Here is a 19,975-nt window from a genome sequence, read left to right as displayed (position 1 = left end):
TATTTTCAGATTATGTACCCAACTAAACGGAAATTTTTTTTCTACTAATCGATTTCTGTTTATTTCTAATTGCAAACAAGATGAACCAACACTGTTTCAAGCAGATACACAAATCATAAATAATTTGCTGCACAACACATTCCAAATTAAATGGATACATACAGATAAGAGTTCACTGAAATATACTTCATGATATTCATTGTTATGATATCAAGCACCTGTAATATATCAAACCACTGCCATCATAATACAGTAAGTACATATCCACTGACCAACTGCATTACCTTGAGTGTACAAAATCTGCAGATACTTGAACATAGGATGTACTGATTCAGTGGTTTCTGGAACATATAACAAATGGCAGAATTATGGGATCTGAATACAGCACTTTCATAAAATTTAATTGAAGTGGTGTATACTGACATAGGTGAATTATTTGAAGAAAGTCATCCAAATTTATAAGTGATTCACATTCCATTATAGATACAAATTACACTTTACATACATTATCAACACTCACCAAAGGAACAATGTAATAAAATAAGACTGTTCACTTGTCAGCTACTGTACACTTTTAGAATAACTTAGATGGTCAGACTGGTTGCTGTATGTTATCACTTGAAAATGCAGTGCTGCAGTAAGAGGCCCACAAAAACACAAGCATTTTATATTAAAGGTAAATTACACCACCCCCTCTTAGTGCCCAAGGCCTTGCATGCATTGCTCCTTTCAAACCTCATTTTGCTCTCTAGGCAAGATATTCTCCACTTGACAAAAACTACTTCTGTAGTTCTAAAACCTACAATGCAATTGAAGAAGATACCATTAATGCTGTGCTCTTTTCTTCTTTCCTTGATATTATACTGCAGCTGGCCCACCAATTACATGTTGTCTTTACATTTTTCACAGTGAGTTAGTTGATCATGACATACCTACCAAATGCTGCAGACAATTGGTTAGTATTCTTGCTAATGTATTCAAGAGGTCCTGGGTTCAAATCTAGGCAAATGCGAGGTTAGCAGGTCAGGCCATGACCACTTTCTTCCATATCCCAATTCATTAACCAACCTATAATCTAATACTACATAGTCTGAACTACTGACATTGTCTTTAAATAATTTATGTTCAAAACGTATCGTATATAGCTGAAATAATGGGTATGTATGTTCACTTATAGCTCGAGAAAGGACAAACCAATCTGCATCAAAACTGGCATGCTTATTCCTTGAGACTAGGAAGAGAACACAGGAGGGTAAAACTCCAGAAAAGTGATGTCTGATTCTTGGTGAGGGCAACATACATTAGGAAATGGCATGTCATGGAAGCCATGCGAGGTATTGCTGTAGTTTGCAAATCTGCCACATCTTCAGTTATTAAGAACAGTTTTTATAAATGCTGCTTTGGCAACAAAGATGCTGCTGTCACTGAAGATGACCGAGATAACAGTGACTAGGTGGAAATGTAAGGTCATGTAGGTTGCCAGGGACTTTGATTAGTTTTTAAATGTAGAACAGTTTATCCCAACCACTGAAGAAAATACAGCAACAAGTTTGGATGTCCCTGCTGCTTCCAGTGCGCCCAACTCAGAAAGATGCTTCTGTGACACTATCAGCATTTGACAAAGAAATTAGTACAAGTGATGCTGATTGTGAAGATGGAAGACTTACAAGCCATCTTCGAAGCAAAGATCAACAATAACATTTTAACAAACAATAACCCAATATTAAGTTTTGACAAGTTGTTCACAGACTTGCTTTTATGTTTTTAAGTCTGTTAAATTTTAGCAGTGGTTGTAATAAAATCTCTTTTGACCTATTTTACTTGGTAAGTAAAGTAAAGCTGTCCGGCTATACACCATGTAGGTGCTAGTGGGGGGGGGGGAAGAGGAAGTATAGATTCTACTCATTCTTAACCTCAGCACTAGATAGGGGTGAGTGGTCAGCATTACAACCCAGCTGCACTTTCCTCCTAGGAAAGGACACCAGTACCTGTTAGACAGGAGGCTGTGTCAATGTTAATATCACACTATTAAATTAATATTTCAACTCGATACCACAGGTAAAGTCCACAGCAAAAAAAAGATATTCAAAATTACACAATTTAAAGCTAGAATTATTTGACCCAAGCACTTTGAATTAACAAAATGTTAATGAACAATGATTTATGACAAATTTTCATTGAAAGAGAATCTGATATCATTTTTCAAGTACAAAGAGAGTGAGACAATTCATTTTCAGACAATGCCAAACCTCACACATGGTTTTAAGCTCTGGCATATAATTACAGATTGTATTTAAATGTTTGGCAGCAAGAGTGTTAACGCTGATAATCATTCAACAATTAAATGCCACAATTATATATGAATGGCAGTGAAAATAAAACGTGGACACAAATTAATCGAAGGAATTGGATTCAATTTTCTTTCAAATACAAGTTCCAGGTTGGTAGTTTTTGTGATTTTAAGCATTTTACAAGATAAGATGCGTCTTAGACACATGAAACTGGTAAGTTGTATGATTGGTGTCCACAACTACAGGCAACAAGTGACAATCTTAAATTTCCTAAAACATAATAAACTGAAGCAATAAAACTTGAATTCAAAAGAATTCCATCATACAAGAGATACTTGGTTGAAATACAAACATACGAGGGGCATATACAAATGATTTAGACTAACCTGAATTATGCGATCCTTTATGGTGGTGGCTCCCAGTTTACACTTCGGCCCGTTCCACATATTCTCCCTGGAGGTCGATTCACCGTTGCCATCTCTCTGGCAATTTCTGTATTGCCTCACGAAACCATTGTTTGGGAGTGTCTCATACCCACTCCCTGACAGCATCATGTAAGGCGTCATTATCGGGGAATTGAACACAGTTGCACGTGCAGTCACTGGGGTTCACCGTGCTCCAACCAAGGGAGTGGGAACGAGACACCCCCAAACAATGGTTTCATGAGGCAATACGGAAATTGCCAGAGAGATGGCAATGGTGCATCGAACTCCAAGGAGAATATGTGGAATGGGCCAAAGTGTAAACTGGGAGCCACCACCATCAAGGATCACATAATTCAGGTTACAGTCTAAATCATTTGTATACACCCCTCGTACTACTAAGCATTTTGACAGCATATTCAAATATAAACTGTCATAACTCAGGGATCTCCTTCCATTTTCCATTCATGCAGCTCAACACCCCTCACTGGTAGCCAGGTTGTGATGGAGGGCGACTATATGAAGCACCTTTGCTGTAGGGGTTACCAGTTGTAGGGGGTTGTGGTTGTGGTGCAGTAGTGAATCGTGGGGGTGCAAAAACACTTTGTTGAGGGTTATAGTCCTGAGGATAGCTCTGTGGTTGTGTTGGTTGAGATGGGTTGCTTGGTCGGTAACCTGCAGTTGATGTTCCACCCTTCTGAGGTCCAGGATACCTGAAAGGAATCAAACATTGATAGCTGATACCTGATATTAAATGGTGCAATGGATGTACATAGATATCCTAGAAAATCAATTCTCACAAGTTTTAGCAATATACGCATGTCTACGACTTTCGTGATGAGCCTAATCAAACTTGTTGACTGTAGTCTTCTATGGAAATTGCCCATAACATCACTATTTTCTATGTAGTCTTTTTGACTACATAGAAAATGCCATCTCATGAAACACATTTTAGAAAGAATTGTTTCATAACCTTAAATAACTCATGTAATTTATTTGCCAAGTTCCTAGTAACATGTAGGTGTTCTGTCACAAAACTATACTCGAAGGGGGAATTCCTGTCACATTTATGGACTGCGTAGGAAACTCAATTCTAATTTCCCTCACCAGAAATTCAGAGAATCCATGAAAGGTTTTTCTCTTCAGATTTGAAAACATTGTTAAATCTGTTGTAATGATGAACTTAAAAATGTATACTCCTTCCCAGGTATTGTCAGGGTCATTAAGTCAAGAAGAATGAGATGGGCGGGGCATGTGGTGTGCATGGATGGGGCAAGAGGTGTTCGCTGGGGAGACCTAAACGTAGATGGGAGGATAATCTCAGGCAGGATCTATGGGAGATAGGAGTTGAAGGAGAACGGATTTTGTTGACCCGGGACAGGGTCCGACGGAGGGCTTTGGTTAGTTCGGTGATGAAACTTTAGGTTCTGTAAGCTATCTAGTTAGTTATTTGTTAAATCTGTTGGGAATAAAGGTTAAAAATGCAAGGATCTGCAAATGAACAATTGGAACACATCAAACAATTAGATGTAGCTATGTAATTATGTTTTTAAAGTTATCTATAGAAACTATAAAACGAATGTATAAATGAAACAAAAGTCTGACTAAAAATAAATGATAACAACCATGTAGATTGTAGTCTTCTGGGTTGTGACACCATGCAGGCTCATAAGTGGTTACTGCTACTACTGAGGAATGTACTGCCTCAATTTTCAGAGCAGACATATTCTTCAGATTTTAAATAACAATCACCTTCATGAAGAAGGTAATTTAGCCTGTTTAGAGTTCAAATTTAATGAAAATTCCACTGAAATTGCATTAAAAATTTAAATATGAAAGTGTTAAAACTGACACCACAATCAAATCTATGGATGTACTTGGTGTTTTCTTTCAGTTTCCAAATGTTTAAGTCATCTTATTTGATATTCTCTTACCTTTGTATTACAGTTACAGCTTGTTTCCTGTATCTGAACCATACTTAAAACCAAGTACAAGTACTCTATGCACAGTCAGAGCTTTCAGGAATCATCACTGCTACTTCTATTTGGCTTTTATTTCTGGTAAGTCCATCATTCTGAGCCATACGACACATTCTGTATTACCATTATAAAATTTAAAGAGTTTGTTACACATCCTCTGAAAGCTATACAGTTTTCATACAATCCATCTCTTTATCTCATATATTAAACATTTATAAAACAATGAACACCAAATTTCATATTCCTTAATACAACAAAATAATTTTAAAAGATTTCTTAAATGAAATTTTTTTAAATATTTAATATAATATAATATAATTTTATCACTAATTATTTAGTTAAAAATTGGAAACTTTAAAGAATGTAATAAAATTTGTTGTCAGGTTTTAGTTTTCAATGAAGTTCAGGATTCAGAAATTTAAGCACTACGATGACTGACACAAAAGCCCCTCACATATGCTATTTAAAAATTATGTCTGTAACATGTCTGCAATGCTTGAAATTTTATGAAATTATAATTTTATTACAAGGGAGTGAAGCCTAGGTCTGGCTGGAAGCAAAACATATATACACAGTTAAGACACAAGGAATCTGACAGTTTATGGCAACCAACTCACCCGGGTTGTACTGGTGGGTATGTTTGGTATGGTGAAGAAAAGCTAGGTTGACCTAATGATTGTTGTCCATGCACCAGCATGCCAGGATTTTGTTGACTCATAACTTGCCCACCCATAAACATTGGCTGGACTTGATATCCAGGAAATCCTGGAAAAAAAATGCTATCTACAATCATCTTTGCAACATGCCCTTCATAAATACATGATTCTGCACGTGGATCTACGATCACTCTACTATGTTTCTACACAGAAATATAAATACAAACTTTTTTTAATGATTTGCTAAATGAAAACCATTCTGTATAACAAAAGTTTAATACAATGATCTTTTCCTTACTTTAATATCTAAAAAAGCGAGTAATATTGAACTTAACACAAACATCACTGAAAAATCATTCTGAAAGCTTAAAATGCAGTAGCTTACTGCACGTAAGTCAAGCTTTGACTGACTAACTTCCTACCTAAATAATTTTAACTTAATCACACAGAGTCTTCAGCAAATAAGTTATTCAGATGATCAGGAAATTTTATTTTATGGGATCTGAAGGTTAAACACCATCATTAGAAAACCTGCCTCAGGACCCTATCTTGAGCCAGTTACATCTAGACCACATGTTTACAGCCCACCTCTTTAATCAATATTATCCTTTCCTCGAGGCCCAACTCTCAAAATTATCTCTTTCCATGAGGTTTACCAACCACAATTCAGTATTTGTTTCCCCATGAATGCTACTACATATTCTGTCAAACCCTTTAGACAGAGTACAAATTATGAAGTTCCTCACTGTGTAATTTTCTCCATTTGCTATTTTTTTAATCTCTTATATAATGAGAGAAAATACAAGTATTCACATTAAGACTTCTTTCTAAAAAATAACTGTAGTTAGGTTTGGTACACAATATTTTATCTCCACAGTAAGTTTTCTCCAGCAGAAGTAACAGAAAAGTTTGAAAAACTGCTACATTAAATTCTCAGCTCATGCTACACTACCTTGCTGTTGGTAAGGTTGAACAGACTGGGGTGGGGGTTGTTCAGGAGGTTGGTAGCCCTGTGAAGTAGGAAGCTGCTGCTGCTGCTGTGGCAGTGGCTGAGACAATGGCGGTGGCTGGAAGCCTGACGACTGCTGCTGCTGCTGTCCACCAGACTCAAACCCTGAAGTGACTTGCCGAGAGCTCGAACTGCCAATACTGTCAGGTGTACTCCCTCGCCCAGTTTCAGAAACAGCAGCTTGATTACATAAACACACAACATATGAGGTAACTGATTTTTATGAAAAAATATTCATGATGTTTAAATCAGTTTTTAATAGACTTACATAATATGAATTCTGGGCCAAACTCACTATTTCCTTTGCAAGAGGATGAAACAGACTGGGCATGCATGATGTATGATGAAACAAGAAAAGCATACAAAATGTGAACTGGAAAACCTCAAGGAAAAAGACTACTTACAAAACCAATGCAACAAGTGAAGGATATTAATTTAAACAGACCTTAAAAATTTGATTGTGGGGATATGAACTGGACTGAATTGATTAAGGACATGGTCCAAAGATGCACTTTCACATTGAAGTGATGAACTTTCAAGATTCCAAATCACAATGAGACTTTTTGGAAAACTAAATAATGAATCAGTGGTAAGAGAAGAATATGTATCAAGAAGAGTGTTTTAATTAAGTAGCTATTTCATTAGTTTGTAAGACATTCAGGAAGTGTTTTTCCTATTAAAAAAGCAATTTCTTGTACTATGGAAACAAATAATAGCTGTGAAAAATATGTTAGTTTGACAAAAGTATAGGTTTATAATACTTTTGTTGAATAAAATAATTTTACCTGTTCCAATTTTTCACCAAAAGAATGAATGAAAACCTGTTTATAAAAGTTCATTTAAAAGGAGAGCAGAATGTTAAGCACAGACCACAAAAGAACACATATTTATCACCCATGTAACAGAACCAACTGTATGTAAATAAACTTAAAAAAATAATAGCTCTATATAATGTTACCTTCAGGTTGAGCCTCTTCCGTTATATTTCCGGTCCCAATCGTCTCTGCACTATGGTTTTTCTTCAGCCATGCCTGTTCTTGTAGGGGGTCAAACTCTCTAGAACTCAGTTTTGATGCAGCACTATTCCTCTCAGGAACTCCATCTGTAAAACAGGGAGGCAGAAGTAAATAATACTCAAGGTGCAAGAAATAACATAAAAACTTCTTACCTCCTTTCACTCATACATTAACATTTCATATGCATAGTACCAGCTTGTTGTTAAACACATTTCTAACTTCCAAGTCAAAATTCTGAAATACTTTTAGAGGAGTAATTCTTGTTACAACATACAGTAGTAAATTTCAACCAAATCTGAGTGGAAAAGATAGATGGAATCTTCAGAAAAATGTTCCTGTAGACAGGGCTGTGGAGTCGGTACTAAAATCTCCGACTTCAACTCCGGCTCCGATTCCTACTTTTTCATGAAAGCTCAATATGTATTAATAATGGTAAACCTACTAAAATGGTAAATGGTACCACAAGCGATTTCATCACCTCCATGTTAATCATCAGGCTATTTTATTAGATTTATAATCTATATTTAAATATACGGGATCCGCAATGGCCGCGCGGTCTCAGGTGTGGGGCCATGGGTTCGAATCCCACTCAAGCCATGGATCGTGTTTTTCTGTGTTGTGCTGTCCTGTGTACAGGTATATGCCTTACAAAGGGCAAATCCCTCATCCAAGGAGTCCTACCGAATGTCTATAGATCAAGCCAACGAAAAGTTGGGACCCGCAGTGCTCAGGCACTTGAAGAACGGGTTGTTCCCAGTATCCCAGTATTTAAATATACGTCTAATGGTTATTGCAGAAATCTGTTGGTTTGTAGACAGTTTGTATTCTTAAGGTACTGGAGCCAAAGTTACAAGGCACCCACACCATGTGGCTCAACGCGTCATTGAATCTCCCTAAGCGTGAGGCCGCCGGCGGCCCACACAGTAGCGAAAGTGTTCTTAAGACTCCACAGCCCTGCCTATAGATACAATTTGTGCAACAAAAATGAAGCACTTGAAACAAGTCCCAAATTGGAAGTTACATAGATGTAAAACTAGAATCATAATTCCAGTCATTTGTACTCTTGTATTTGCTCATATGTGCTTTACTCTACTTTCCAGTAATTTAAATTATTTACGCTAGACGTCTATTAAGAAATGATGACTATATGCCTGCCTAATTTGAAGAAACATGAATTAATGTTAAAGACTTTTCCGAGTCCTGTGCCCAAGTCTAATGGTTATACAGAGGTGAGGGTTATACTTCAAGCACTTGCTTATGTTCCTTCAAAGACAAATTAATAGGGTAAGGGAATGCCATTAATGTGAAGATCGCATGTGCAGGTTCAAGACCTATACCTGATAACTATTAATTTAAACTGGAAACAAATAGTTCATGAGAATGAATGAATCTGGTTATCCCGTCTGCTATCCAAAACACTAAAGATATATAAAACAATAATTTTGCCTGTTGTTTTGCATGGTTGTGAAACATGGTCTGCTACCTTGAAGGAAGAACATAGATTACAAGTGTATGGAAATAAGGCGCTCAGGAAGATATTTGGGCCGAAGAAAATTTAAATAAGTGGGGAATTCAGAATATTACATAATGAGGAGCTGTATGAATTGTATGGGTAACCTAGCATAGTGAGGGCATTGAAAACGTGGAGGCTCTGATGGGCTGAACATGTAGCACGAAGGGGGTGCATACAGAATTTTTGTGGGAAACCCTTATGGAAAACGACTACTGGGAAGACCAAGAAGGAGATGGGAGAATACTATTAAGATGGATCTTAGGAATATAGGCTGTGAGGATGGTAAATGGATTGAGTTAGCTCAGGATTGAGTCCAAAGGCGGGCTTTGGTGCTGTCAGTGTTGGACTAGCAAGTTCTGCTGCCAGAAAGTTCATTAGTTAATTATAGTGAACACTTGAAAATATAACTCTTAACCTTAAACTTGAGCACAAAATTAGGTTTGTCTAATAATAATTTCATTAATATCAAGAGAACAGGCAGGTTTAGGTATCCCTACAGACATCAACAGGCACTGTTCCTTCTACAGTCACATTCCAGCATTTATTCTTTCACACTACTTTCTCACTATAGATGTGATCTTAAGACTAATCCTAAGCACATCACTGAATAGTATCTTCCTACATGGGCACACATGCACGTGCACACAAACACATACTCATACAAAACATACAACCCTTCATCCAGGCTCTCTTTACTTCTACTTCATGGCAGCACATTAATACGAAATGAAATTTCTTCCAACAAAACTCTCATTACTAAAGGCACTCAACAACTTTTGCCATTTTTAACTTTTTTCCAGAGGGTGATTTCCAATGACACGTGTGTTTCAACATACACTGAACTTCAATGGACCAACTGAGGGCTACATTCAGAGAGGACGGGTTGGTTAAAAGCCCTTCTTAAATGTCTGGTATTTTATGTAAATAAATAAAACTGATTTAGACAAGAAATGTTCAGTGACAAAGAATCAATATTCATGTTAAACAACTCATTTGTAAATATTTATTATAAAATGTTTTTAATTTCTTTTCTTTTCTTTATTGAACCATAATAATATTTTTAGGGAAATCTTTTTTACAAGAGAAACTTGCACCTAAGATATTACTATATTTACATCTAACAAATTCTTGTCTTCAAGAATAAATCTCTCTACTCACTACGATTCTCTGCTGTGGAGCTGGTCACTTCCACAGCTCGAGGCTCTATTGAGTCTAAAAGATGGTTTACTTGATCTCGGATGTGTTGGAGTTCACGTCGGATGTGATTCACTTGCACAGGCTGCAAGCTCTGGTTGCGCTGATTCGCTTTGTCCTCTCCTCCAACCAGAATCTGAAGCTTCAGGATGCGACTGTACTGAACAGCAAATGCCAGGTCCGAGCTGTCAAAAATGGTGATCAGATCCCCATCTATCACAACACAACACTCAAATTACACCTTGTTATATTCGTGAATGTCATAACTACAGTTCGGATGTTCACGACCTAAAAACCTGAGAAATATGCATGGAAATATGCCCCAAAAATAGCGAAATATGACCTAATTTGTTATGAAAAAATATTTGCTAAAATTTAAAAAATCATTTTGTATTTCAATCATGTTAATTATTTACATATGCATGTACAACTATTACATTACTTGATTTCCTATCAACTTTAATCAAAAACCTCAGTCGCTTTAAGCTGTAAATGCCTCGTTTTGGATCAGCATCAGATGTTGAGTATACGTGCTCCTACAAAAATAAGATAAATTTTAAGAAGAGTCTTTCATGCATTTCAAATTCATTAATTACAAATAAATAAATAAACAAAATTCAAAATATTAAGTACCTTTCTTCATTCTCCTTTCTTGGCAGCATTACAATATGTAACGATTTGCATTTTTAAGGTCTCAAATGAAAATCTTATTAGATTGTCGCACAATATGGTCTTGTAACTTGAGACATCACAAACGTTTCATGACGTTATCAAAAATTATATCGATATAGGAGTGGTTTACTGTATCAAGAAGGAATAAGTCACCAGGGCGTTTGGCAAAGTGTGTGTCAATAACGACATTCGCTACATATTTGCCGCAGTCATCCATTGTTTCATAAACATAAATCCAAATCTTACTGTCGCCCACAGTAAATGTAATTCTTTTCAGAACATCTTCATAACAGGCAGGTACATAGCTTTTTCGTAGTATTGATTCGTCTGGAATTAACTGAGTCAAGTTTTTCTCCAAGAAAAATTTGAACTGCTCATTGTTCACTTTGTTCAGTTCGCAGACACCATCATTTCACACAGGGATTCACTGTAAGTGTCTGAGAAATGTGGATGCAAGTAAAAGTTTAAAATATAACCAAAATATGAATCTTATCCTCAAAATATAACCGAAATATGCATTTAACTACAAATATGACCAAACACATATAAATGACCTAAATATGCATTTATATGCAATATAAAAACAGCATAATTGTGATTAGGATAACCCAGTTAGTGTTTAACTTTAGTTTAGAATGAAAATAGAAGCCCCAATAAAAATATGACATGTCATGAACATCCGAACCCTACTTGTGACTAATAAAGGCCACCGTGACTCTAAGTTAGGCAGCAGTTATTATGTGGCAAAATTAAAAATTCCCATTGATGAGAGATCTCATTTTAATGCACAGGTATACTTTTTAACCATCTAAACTCATCCAATTGTAGCACAATATTCTTTACAATACCCTTAGATATGGTTTTATCCATCACAGCATTCGCTGCTTAATAAGGATGAGGGAATCCACATCTAAGGTTGGATCACCAATTCCACCAGAGAAGACTAGCGTAACCTGAACTAAGAACTCTGGCCCAAATTATGACCCTGACATTCCCAACACTTACAGCATACAGTACTGGTTCCCACGCTTCACACTCTGCATATGGCAACTATAATGTTTTCTGCCAAAATGGATACAACCAAACTAACTAACTAGATGGCTTACCGAACCTGAAGGTTCATCATCGAATTAACCAAAGCCCTCCACCAGACCGTCCTGGACCAACAAAATCCAGTTTCCTTCAACTCCTATCTCCCATAGATCCCGCCTGACAATATCCTCCCATCTACATCTAGGTCTCCCCAGAGGTCTCTTCCCATCAGGCTTCCCAACCAATACCTGGTGCACACCTCTTGTCCCATCCATGCACGCTACATGCCCCGCCCATCTCATTCTTCTCGACTTAATCACCCTGACAATATTGGGGGAGGAGTACAGATTTTTAAGCTCATCATTATGCAGTTTCTCATATCCTTTTTCAATTGCCATGGTCGTGCCAAAGAGTCCGTCCTGGTCCAAGGCCTGGTTAATGTGTTCGTAACAATGTTTTTTTTAAGGTGAAAGGTTGTTAGCCTTATGCCCAACCCCCAACCTGGAGGACCAGGGTATCACTCTTAGTCTGGCGCATCACCTTAGACCTGTCCGGCTTGGGTGACCCTACCATGAGCCAAAGCTCCGGCCGGCATAGCCCTAAGGGTCATTTGAGCATGCAAGCCTCCTCACCTGGCAGATTGCCTTCGACAAGGTATACAACCAAGCTAACACTAGAGAACCAAGACCAACCACTCAAAAAACCTATCGTCATTAAATATGCAACATTTTGACACTGCCAAGAGATGAAAGATGAAGAATGCAGTCTCAAATTTGAAACCTTTGACATCACAGCCCATCACCTTATCTCTATGCAGCAAGGTCACCTTAATGTTCAACCACATATCACACGAATCTGCATTATAAAGGTTAAATGCATCAGTTACCTTCATCTTTATATTTGATGGTAATATCATCAGAGCTGCTGAGCTTTCCCCTGAATACCCGTTGCATCATAAGAACCAGCTCATCATATGTTATTGCTTCATTATGTATTGGAATACGCCGAACATCATCACCAAGCTGGGCCTGTGAAACATGTAAATACACAAACACTTCATCCTTTCACTGTGAGTGAACCAACCGAATCAATGAGACATGTTCTACTACGCTTGCCTTTATCTAGCAGCTGTGCTGAATCTGGTTTTCTAATACATGTAGACTGTAATATACTGGTAAAATCTTTCTGCCTCTTCCCACTTCCTTCTGACCTGTCTGCTTGGTGGTTAGTAGGAAACCACCTACAGTATATGCATAAAGCAGTTAAGTCCACTGCTGTTTTGTGATTAGCAACCAAGTGTGGTTTTAAATTATAAAGTGAACTGTTTATTTATAGATTTATCGCCCATGTGATAAATAATAGAAAAAATGCATATTACATTCTTTCAATTTCAGAACTTGAATTCAATAACAGTAAGAATAATTTAGTGTTTTGTCTCTTGCAGTGTACCAACTTTAATGTACCAGTTACAATGTTAAAAAAAGAGTCTTGGTATTGTTTGCAGTTTTAATGAATGTTTGTGTCCTTCATTACAATGCTGTGTACTCTTATAAGTGCTTACCCATATTTTTCTAGGTTGAAGTGATCCTGAAGATAAATGTGGTTCATGTACTGGGATTGTCACATGGGTGTAAACAGGACACATGCACACAGAACACAGCTACTAAAGCATGCAAATAAGTTGCTTCTATGGTCTAAAACCATCAACAGCCATTACATAATGACCATTAATTGGATACTTCATACACAAAACAGAAGTGGTGAAGACTATATATTTACATCTACCAAAATCGTTGCCTTGCAATCACTGATATGAAAGGTTGGCAACACTCCTGGCAAAGAAAAACGAACATACCGTACCTTAATTATTAGTTTTCCACTTAAATCCAGTTGTGGATACGACTGTTCCTCTCCACTACCCTTTGAAAAAGTGGCATTCATTGTAGCAAGAACGAATCTGTAGAAATAAATATTCATTACACAACATTCTGAACTATCATTTCGATTAACTTTGTTTGTTCATCACCATTTAAATCGTAAAGATAAAGATAAACGTTCATTAATGTTTTTAATTGAAAAGAAAGAGCACACCCACATGAGTTGCAAATACATTGGGGGAATTGTACATTTCAATACTGATTGATTATCTTACCGTTTAAGCAATTATATCACAAGAACGTGATAATTACGCCTTAATGGTGTTTGGCAAAACTGAAATAAAACAAATTACTAAACTTACTAACTACATAAACACATCTATCAAAATGACACCATGAAGATCATAATACCGGCGAAAATCATGGATGCCGAACATTGATAACATAAGACGAATATGTTCATTGGAGTCACAGATCACAAACGAGACACGAATGAAAGTGCCACGTTAAAACTAATTAGATTCTGTGACAATAAGAAATGCTCAACACACAATATGAAACTCGGCACAGTAATTATGTGCGATACATACAGAAACAGGTTACAGAACACGAACATAAGGAATTTAACGCGGCAGAATCCTTCGCAAGCAGAACCCAAAGGTTTATTACAGTGTGCACAACAGCTCGCAACCAGTCCCTGTTGTGAGCTACACCCTCCCATTCCGGTCCCTTTTAACCCATTTTAATATTATCCCCCCATCTACGCTTACGTCTTCCGCCTTCAGCCGTTTCAATAAAAATGTTTGCCAATTTCTTGCGTCCCTTTGCTACATGCCCTACCTAACTTATATTCCTTGATTTGATACTCCTAATGATGCTGAGCATGGTGAAGAGTACAAATTATGTAGGCACACATTTCCGTACTTCCTTCAGCATCCTGTAGATTCATCCCTCTCAGGACCAAAGATTATCATAAGCACTGTTCTCAAACACCCTCTCTTAGTATGAGAGACCAAGAAAGAGATAGACCGTAGATTACAAATACATGATTCATAGTAGGCGTGACAGTAACAATACAGAATGAGGTATTATCCGTACTTCTCAATTCGTGAGGCTTGGCCACTCAATTGTAGGTTTTACACTGCGTTACAGTTTACAGAGGCATTAAGACATCCCTAGAGTTTACAAAATGTTAACATTAAATTCAGAAAGTTTCTAAAACTATTGCGTGTAACCCAGAGCTAGTCTGTCAGCGATGACTTCCTACAATAATTCCACACTCACCACTGATAAAAAAGTTGACAGTAGAACCACGGTTCCGGAGAATCTGACGTAAATACGTCTCTGTAATGTAATAATTCTTATATAAGATAAGATAAGATAAGATTCTAAAACGTTTTTACCAGCACAAAATTATCTAGTCTCCAACGCACTTCTTCTACAAGCGATTCACAGCTCAGCTCTTTCCGCAATAACGAAAGCGGATTGTTGACGGCAGTAATGTAACACAATAATGCAGAGTAAACAGATGACGTAACAATTAGTTTCTTAGGTAACATAACCATTGTTGTCGGTCCATATTTACACATTATTGATATGGATCTTACACATCTTCATTACGCTTTTTAGCCCAATGAGCCTTCCGTATAGACGTATTTACGTCAAAAACCTGAAGTAAGATTTGAGGTTTCCACGGCTCTGAGTCTAAAGATGACTGTCTTCTGGGTTGCGCCGTGCAGTCTTAGTGTTTACCGACGGTTCAGAGGTCGTTGCTGCATGATGTTGGAGGCCCCGAGAACCTCTGAAACAAAGGTAAACTTCTGCCAGACTACATAGCGCAAGAACCCAGAAGACAGCCATCTTCAAGAAACCTGAAGAGAAACATACAAGTTATCTCCGTATTTTAAACTAAACTCTCGATTTCATGCTGCTCTTTACATCTCAAAAGACACTTCACATCAATGGCAGAAACGTGTTTCACTGAAAATATGGCAACACAACATACTTCCACACTGTACAAACTGGATCACGTATTAAGTCAAAACCAAAACGTGAGAGATAATTAGAAGGGTCTTAGATTCTCACGGCGGGAATAAGAAGGTACCCTCTGCAACGTCAGCAAGCTGAAACCAGACTACGGGGCACTACAACTAAGAATACAGCCATCTTTCTGAAAGATAATTGTTTGGAGTGTGTCTTTACCGAAAAGGAAAGCGGTCAATGTTACATTTCAGGGATGCCAACATTGTCAACATTAGAGGAATTCCCACGCGTGAAAGTTGTACGAGTGACACATGGCATGAGAAGGTTATAAAAAGTATAGATTTAAAATGATATATTTTCTGTTACTCTTGTTTATTCTTTTCGCCGGGTCAAGAACAATATATGTTATTTATAGTGTACACAAAATAACAAGGAAGTCAGTTGCGAAATGTTTCCGTCCTTTGAGGACAGCAATTATTATTGGTTCTGGAGGTCACACGACTGAGATGTTAAAATTACTTCAGAATCTCAACCCAAGAAACTATTCACCACGAATTTATATAATGGCTTCTACAGATACATCTAGTGAAGTTAAAATTCACCAAACAGAAAACAATTCTTTCTCACGTAATGGGTCACCCTGCTATGAAATTGTCACAATACCGAGGAGCCGAAGTGTGGGCCAGGCATACATTACGTCTGTGTTCACAACCTTTTTTGCCTCTTTTGCATCGTTGCCAGTCATGCTCAAGAAACGACCAGAACTTATTATCTGCAATGGGCCAGGAACATGCATACCAATTTGTGTTGTAGCATTTCTGATGAGGGTCCTATGCATAACGAATTCAAAAATAGTGTTTGTTGAGAGTATCTGCCGGGTGAAGACTCTGTCTCTGTCTGGCAAAATACTGCTGTTGTTTGCAGACAAAGTTCTTGTGCAGTGGCCCAAGTTGCATGAAGTTTACAGAAGAACTACATACATTGGAAGATTAACATAACTGTAACAGTGGTGTATGTATTTTCTGTAAACTGTAATGAGCTGAAGGCTTAGTCATTTGCATATAAAACATTTTCATATTTCAAATGGATAGTTGTGTTCAGTCATTTCCGATCAATTCAGGCATTGTTTCACAAGATCACAACTAACTAAATAACTAGATGACTTACAGAACCCAAAGGTTCATCACCAAATTAACCAAAGCCCTCCACCAGAGCCTGTTCTGGGCCAACAAAATCCATTCTCCTACCTCCCATAGATCCCGCCTGACATTATCCTGCCATCTACGTCTATGTCTCCCCAGCGGTCTCTTCCCCTCAGGCTTCCCGACCAAAAACAGGTGCACACCTCTTGTCCCATCCATGCGCGTTACATGCCCCGCCCATCTCATTCTTTTTGATTTAATCACCCTGACAATATTGGGGGAGGAGTACAAATTTTAAGCTCATTATTATGCAGCCCTCTCCAGATCCCACCACCCTCTCTCCTAGGCCAAAATATCCTCAACACCCCATTCTCAAACATCTGCAATCTATGTTCCTCTCTCAGAGTGAGAGACCTTGTTTTGCATCCATACAAAACAACTGGCAAAAGTATAGTTTTGTATATTTTAATCTTCAGGTTATTAGAAATCAGACGGGAAGACAAAATAATTTGAACTGACAAGTAGTAAGCATTACCGGAATTTAGTCTCCTCCTAATTTCGTCGTAAATTTTGTTTTGATTTGTTATTGTTGTTCCCAAATATTTGAAATTTGTAACCCTTTCAAAGGACTTATTAGCCACCCTAAGATAATTTTGCCCGCCTGTCTGCTGACGACGAGATACTAACATGTACTTAGTTTTTTCTGAATTTACTTCTAGCCCCACCTGTCTACTAGCCTCTAGTAAAACTTCAGTGTTCCTCTTTATTGTATTTATATCGTCCCCCAATAAATTAACATCATCAGCATATGCCAATAGCTGATGTGTCCCGTTCAATTGCAAACCCTCCTGCCTATCTTGGACTTTCCTGATGGCATATTCTAGCGCAAAGTTAAAGAGCAAGGGAGACAAAGCATCTCCTTGTTTTATACTGTTCTTAATGGAGAGTGAGTCAGATAAATAATTACCTATACGAATTTTGCTACAGGTTTCATTTAAGCCTCGTTTTTATTAGACTCACTAGCTTCTTTGGTATACTAAATTCAATAAGATTATTATATGGCACTTCTCTCTTCACAGAATCATAGGCTTTTTTAAAATCTATAAATAATTGATGTACGGTTCTACTGTACTCCCATTTTTTTCTCAAGTATCTGACTGATGCAAAAGATCTGATCAGTTGTCGATCTGTTACGTCTGAACCCACACTGATAATCCCCAATAATTTCATTCACATATGGAGTTAATCTCACCAAAAGAATATGTGATAGAAATTTGTACAAGGTTGATAATAGAGGAATTCCTCGGTAATTGCCTCTGTCTTGTCTTTTTTATGAATAGGAATAATTATGGATTCCTTCCATTGTTGTGGCATCTCTTCCTTATCCAAAATTAACTGAATAAGCTTATGGATCTTAATGTGCAACCTTATGCCACCTGCTTTAATTAATTATTTAATTTTCAACTTTCCAATGGCTAGTTCAACCTCATCTAAACTAGGTTCTGGCACAAACAATTCAGCTGTATGTATTCTAATGTCTAACATCATCAGTCCCATGAACATTTAAGACGAGCTGGTTAAAGAAATTTTTCCACCTATTCAAAATTTTGATTGGATCTGCTAGTAAATTGCCATTATCATCCTTTACCAAATTAGTCTGAGGTTGATAATAATAATAATCCATGGCGTAACAGCCCTATGAGAGCCAAAGCCGACTAGCTGGCTGCTGGCCTCACGATCACATGCCTAAGCAGAGGTGAACGATCATCCAACCAGATATAGGGTGACGTGTGGTCAGCATGACGAACCCCCAGCCATTGCTAGTTTCCATGACTGGATTACGCTACCCATTGTAGCTCCCCAGTTTCCTCATGATGCTGGGTTGGCACCGGTCCCATACACCGGTCAAAAATCTCATGAGAACTGAGGTTGATATACCCTTTCTTAAAATGATTATATTTATGCCTCTGTTCAGGTCTTTGATATTTTTGTCCTTACTATTTGTCTCAAGCTCAATAATTTTGCCCTTCAGATATTCCCTTTTCTTATTCCTAAAGGTTCCACTATATTCATGTCTCATGTTACGTAGCTTATCCGTATTCATTTTGTTTGGATCCTGCGACTAGATCATTCTTAGTGTTAAATATGTACTCACTTGGTACATGTCCACAGTTCATGCAGGTCTTCTGCAGAGACCCATGTAGTTGTAGAGAGTATGCTTTAAGCCACATGATCTCAGCACCGAATTTTGTGTATGATCATTGCTAGTCTCAGACTGGACTAGGTCTAAGACTGACTTAACTAGAGGGTCAAACAGATAGGCAGAATCCAGCTTCTGAAACATTGCCCTTTTCTAATTTAGACAATAAACAAAGTCCAAAAGAACAATTTTACATATTATAACATATCAGAACTTTCAAACTTTGACTACACTGTAGGCAGAAGAAAAGCTGTACGCTATGAAAATAATTTTACTTTATTTAACATATTGTGCATAACAGTTCATGTTATAACAAATCAAACAATGTAAAAAAAAAAAAAAAAGGTAACCACCAATTATTTCCACTGACCTGTTACTGAATATGGTTTATAAAACTGAACACAAGTGTTGATTACACGCTGCCAAGAACAGCCATAGTTAAATTGGTACATACTGAGAAGAATCTTATATACGAGAGGTCTCTAGTTATCAAGGAATGATACATGGATGTAGCTTTGTAGAAAGTAGTGACCCTTCAGAATGGACCGAAAGCTGTATCATATGAAATAAGAATATAATACAGCATACTACAAGTTTGCTAAATAAAATTGGTTTGAAATGTATTGCACATTTCCATGAGCATATAAAACAATATGTAATAACGGCTGACAAGCTACTACTGCAAGAAATTAACTTCAATGATGAAGGTGCGTATCTGCATGGGGCCCAGTGTGATGGTCAAGGCATCCTTATCCTCTTTTGATGAATCTTCATCATCTTCAAGAGTAAAATTGATATCATTTTCTGACTGCCACTTAAACCTATGTGATTCAGATAACCACTGGTTACCTCCCAATGTAGTCTCCCGAGCCATCACAATGGAGAATGGCTTGAATAAATTCTGAAACAGACAAGAATTTATCATTCTAAATCATACAGTTCCTTAAGTTTATGTAATATTATCTCACTTACTTACCCTTTTTTAGGAC

At 37.3% G+C, this 19,975-nt stretch overlaps 3 protein-coding genes across 6 annotated transcripts in view; 1 reads left to right on the top strand and 2 right to left on the bottom strand.

Moving 5' to 3' along the window:
* Positions 1-165: 165 nt before the first annotated feature.
* Positions 166-14,988, bottom strand: LOC110837253 (uncharacterized). 3 transcript variants are annotated; one of them, XM_022079165.2, is made up of 9 exons: positions 14,946-14,988; positions 13,937-13,995; positions 13,645-13,741; positions 12,671-12,812; positions 10,045-10,293; positions 7,316-7,459; positions 6,301-6,537; positions 5,310-5,457; positions 166-3,426 (listed from the first exon to the last, which is right to left on the bottom strand). In XM_022079165.2, the coding sequence occupies exons 3-9, from the start codon at positions 13,723-13,725 to the stop codon at positions 3,198-3,200; spliced, it is 1,230 nt and encodes a 409-aa protein (XP_021934857.1). In that variant the 5' UTR covers positions 13,726-13,741; positions 13,937-13,995; positions 14,946-14,988; the 3' UTR covers positions 166-3,197. The 3 variants fall into 3 exon arrangements, with proteins under 3 accessions (XP_021934857.1, XP_087214880.1, XP_021934856.1); XM_087358754.1 differs by lacking the exons at positions 13,937-13,995; positions 14,946-14,988 and adding an exon at positions 14,760-14,923; XM_022079164.2 differs by lacking the exon at positions 14,946-14,988 and having other exon boundaries at positions 13,937-14,098.
* Positions 14,989-15,373: 385 nt separating this feature from the next.
* Positions 15,374-16,732, top strand: Alg14 (ALG14, UDP-N-acetylglucosaminyltransferase subunit). Its single transcript, XM_022079168.2, has one exon. It carries the CDS (start codon positions 15,992-15,994, stop codon positions 16,640-16,642), a length of 651 nt encoding a protein of 216 aa, XP_021934860.1. The 5' UTR covers positions 15,374-15,991; the 3' UTR covers positions 16,643-16,732.
* A 2,511-nt stretch (positions 16,733-19,243) lies between these two features.
* LManII (Lysosomal alpha-mannosidase II) overlaps positions 19,244-19,975 on the bottom strand; it is a 28,636-nt gene continuing 27,904 nt past the window's right edge. For both annotated transcript variants that reach the window (XM_022079177.2, XM_022079176.2), the window contains exon 16: positions 19,244-19,887. In XM_022079177.2, the coding sequence (XP_021934869.2) occupies positions 19,663-19,887 (225 nt within the window). In that variant the 3' untranslated portion in view covers positions 19,244-19,662. The remainder of the gene's footprint in view (positions 19,888-19,975) is intronic.

The sequence above is a fragment of the Zootermopsis nevadensis genome, unplaced genomic scaffold (genome assembly GCF_977971745.1).
Source record: "Zootermopsis nevadensis isolate Lab colony 2312 unplaced genomic scaffold, Znev_1.0 Znev_ptg000030l, whole genome shotgun sequence".
NCBI classification, from domain to species: Eukaryota; Metazoa; Arthropoda; class Insecta; order Blattodea; family Termopsidae; genus Zootermopsis; species Zootermopsis nevadensis.
This window is presented reverse-complemented; position numbering and strand designations above follow the sequence as displayed.

Excerpts from the sequence above, each read along its gene's own strand:
- LOC110837253 (XM_022079165.2), bottom strand. The coding sequence starts at position 13,725 with ATGAATGCCACTTTTTCAAAGGGTAGTGGAGAGGAACAGTCGTATCCA. Across the intron at positions 12,813-13,644 it reads GTGGAAAACTAATAATTAAG|GCCCAGCTTGGTGATGATGT; the intron begins GTACGGTATGTT and ends CATGTTTCACAG. Across the intron at positions 6,538-7,315 it reads GGAAGAGGCTCAACCTGAAG|CTGCTGTTTCTGAAACTGGG; the intron begins GTAACATTATAT and ends TATGTAATCAAG.
- Alg14 (XM_022079168.2), top strand. The coding sequence starts at position 15,992 with ATGATATATTTTCTGTTACTCTTGTTTATTCTTTTCGCCGGGTCAAGA.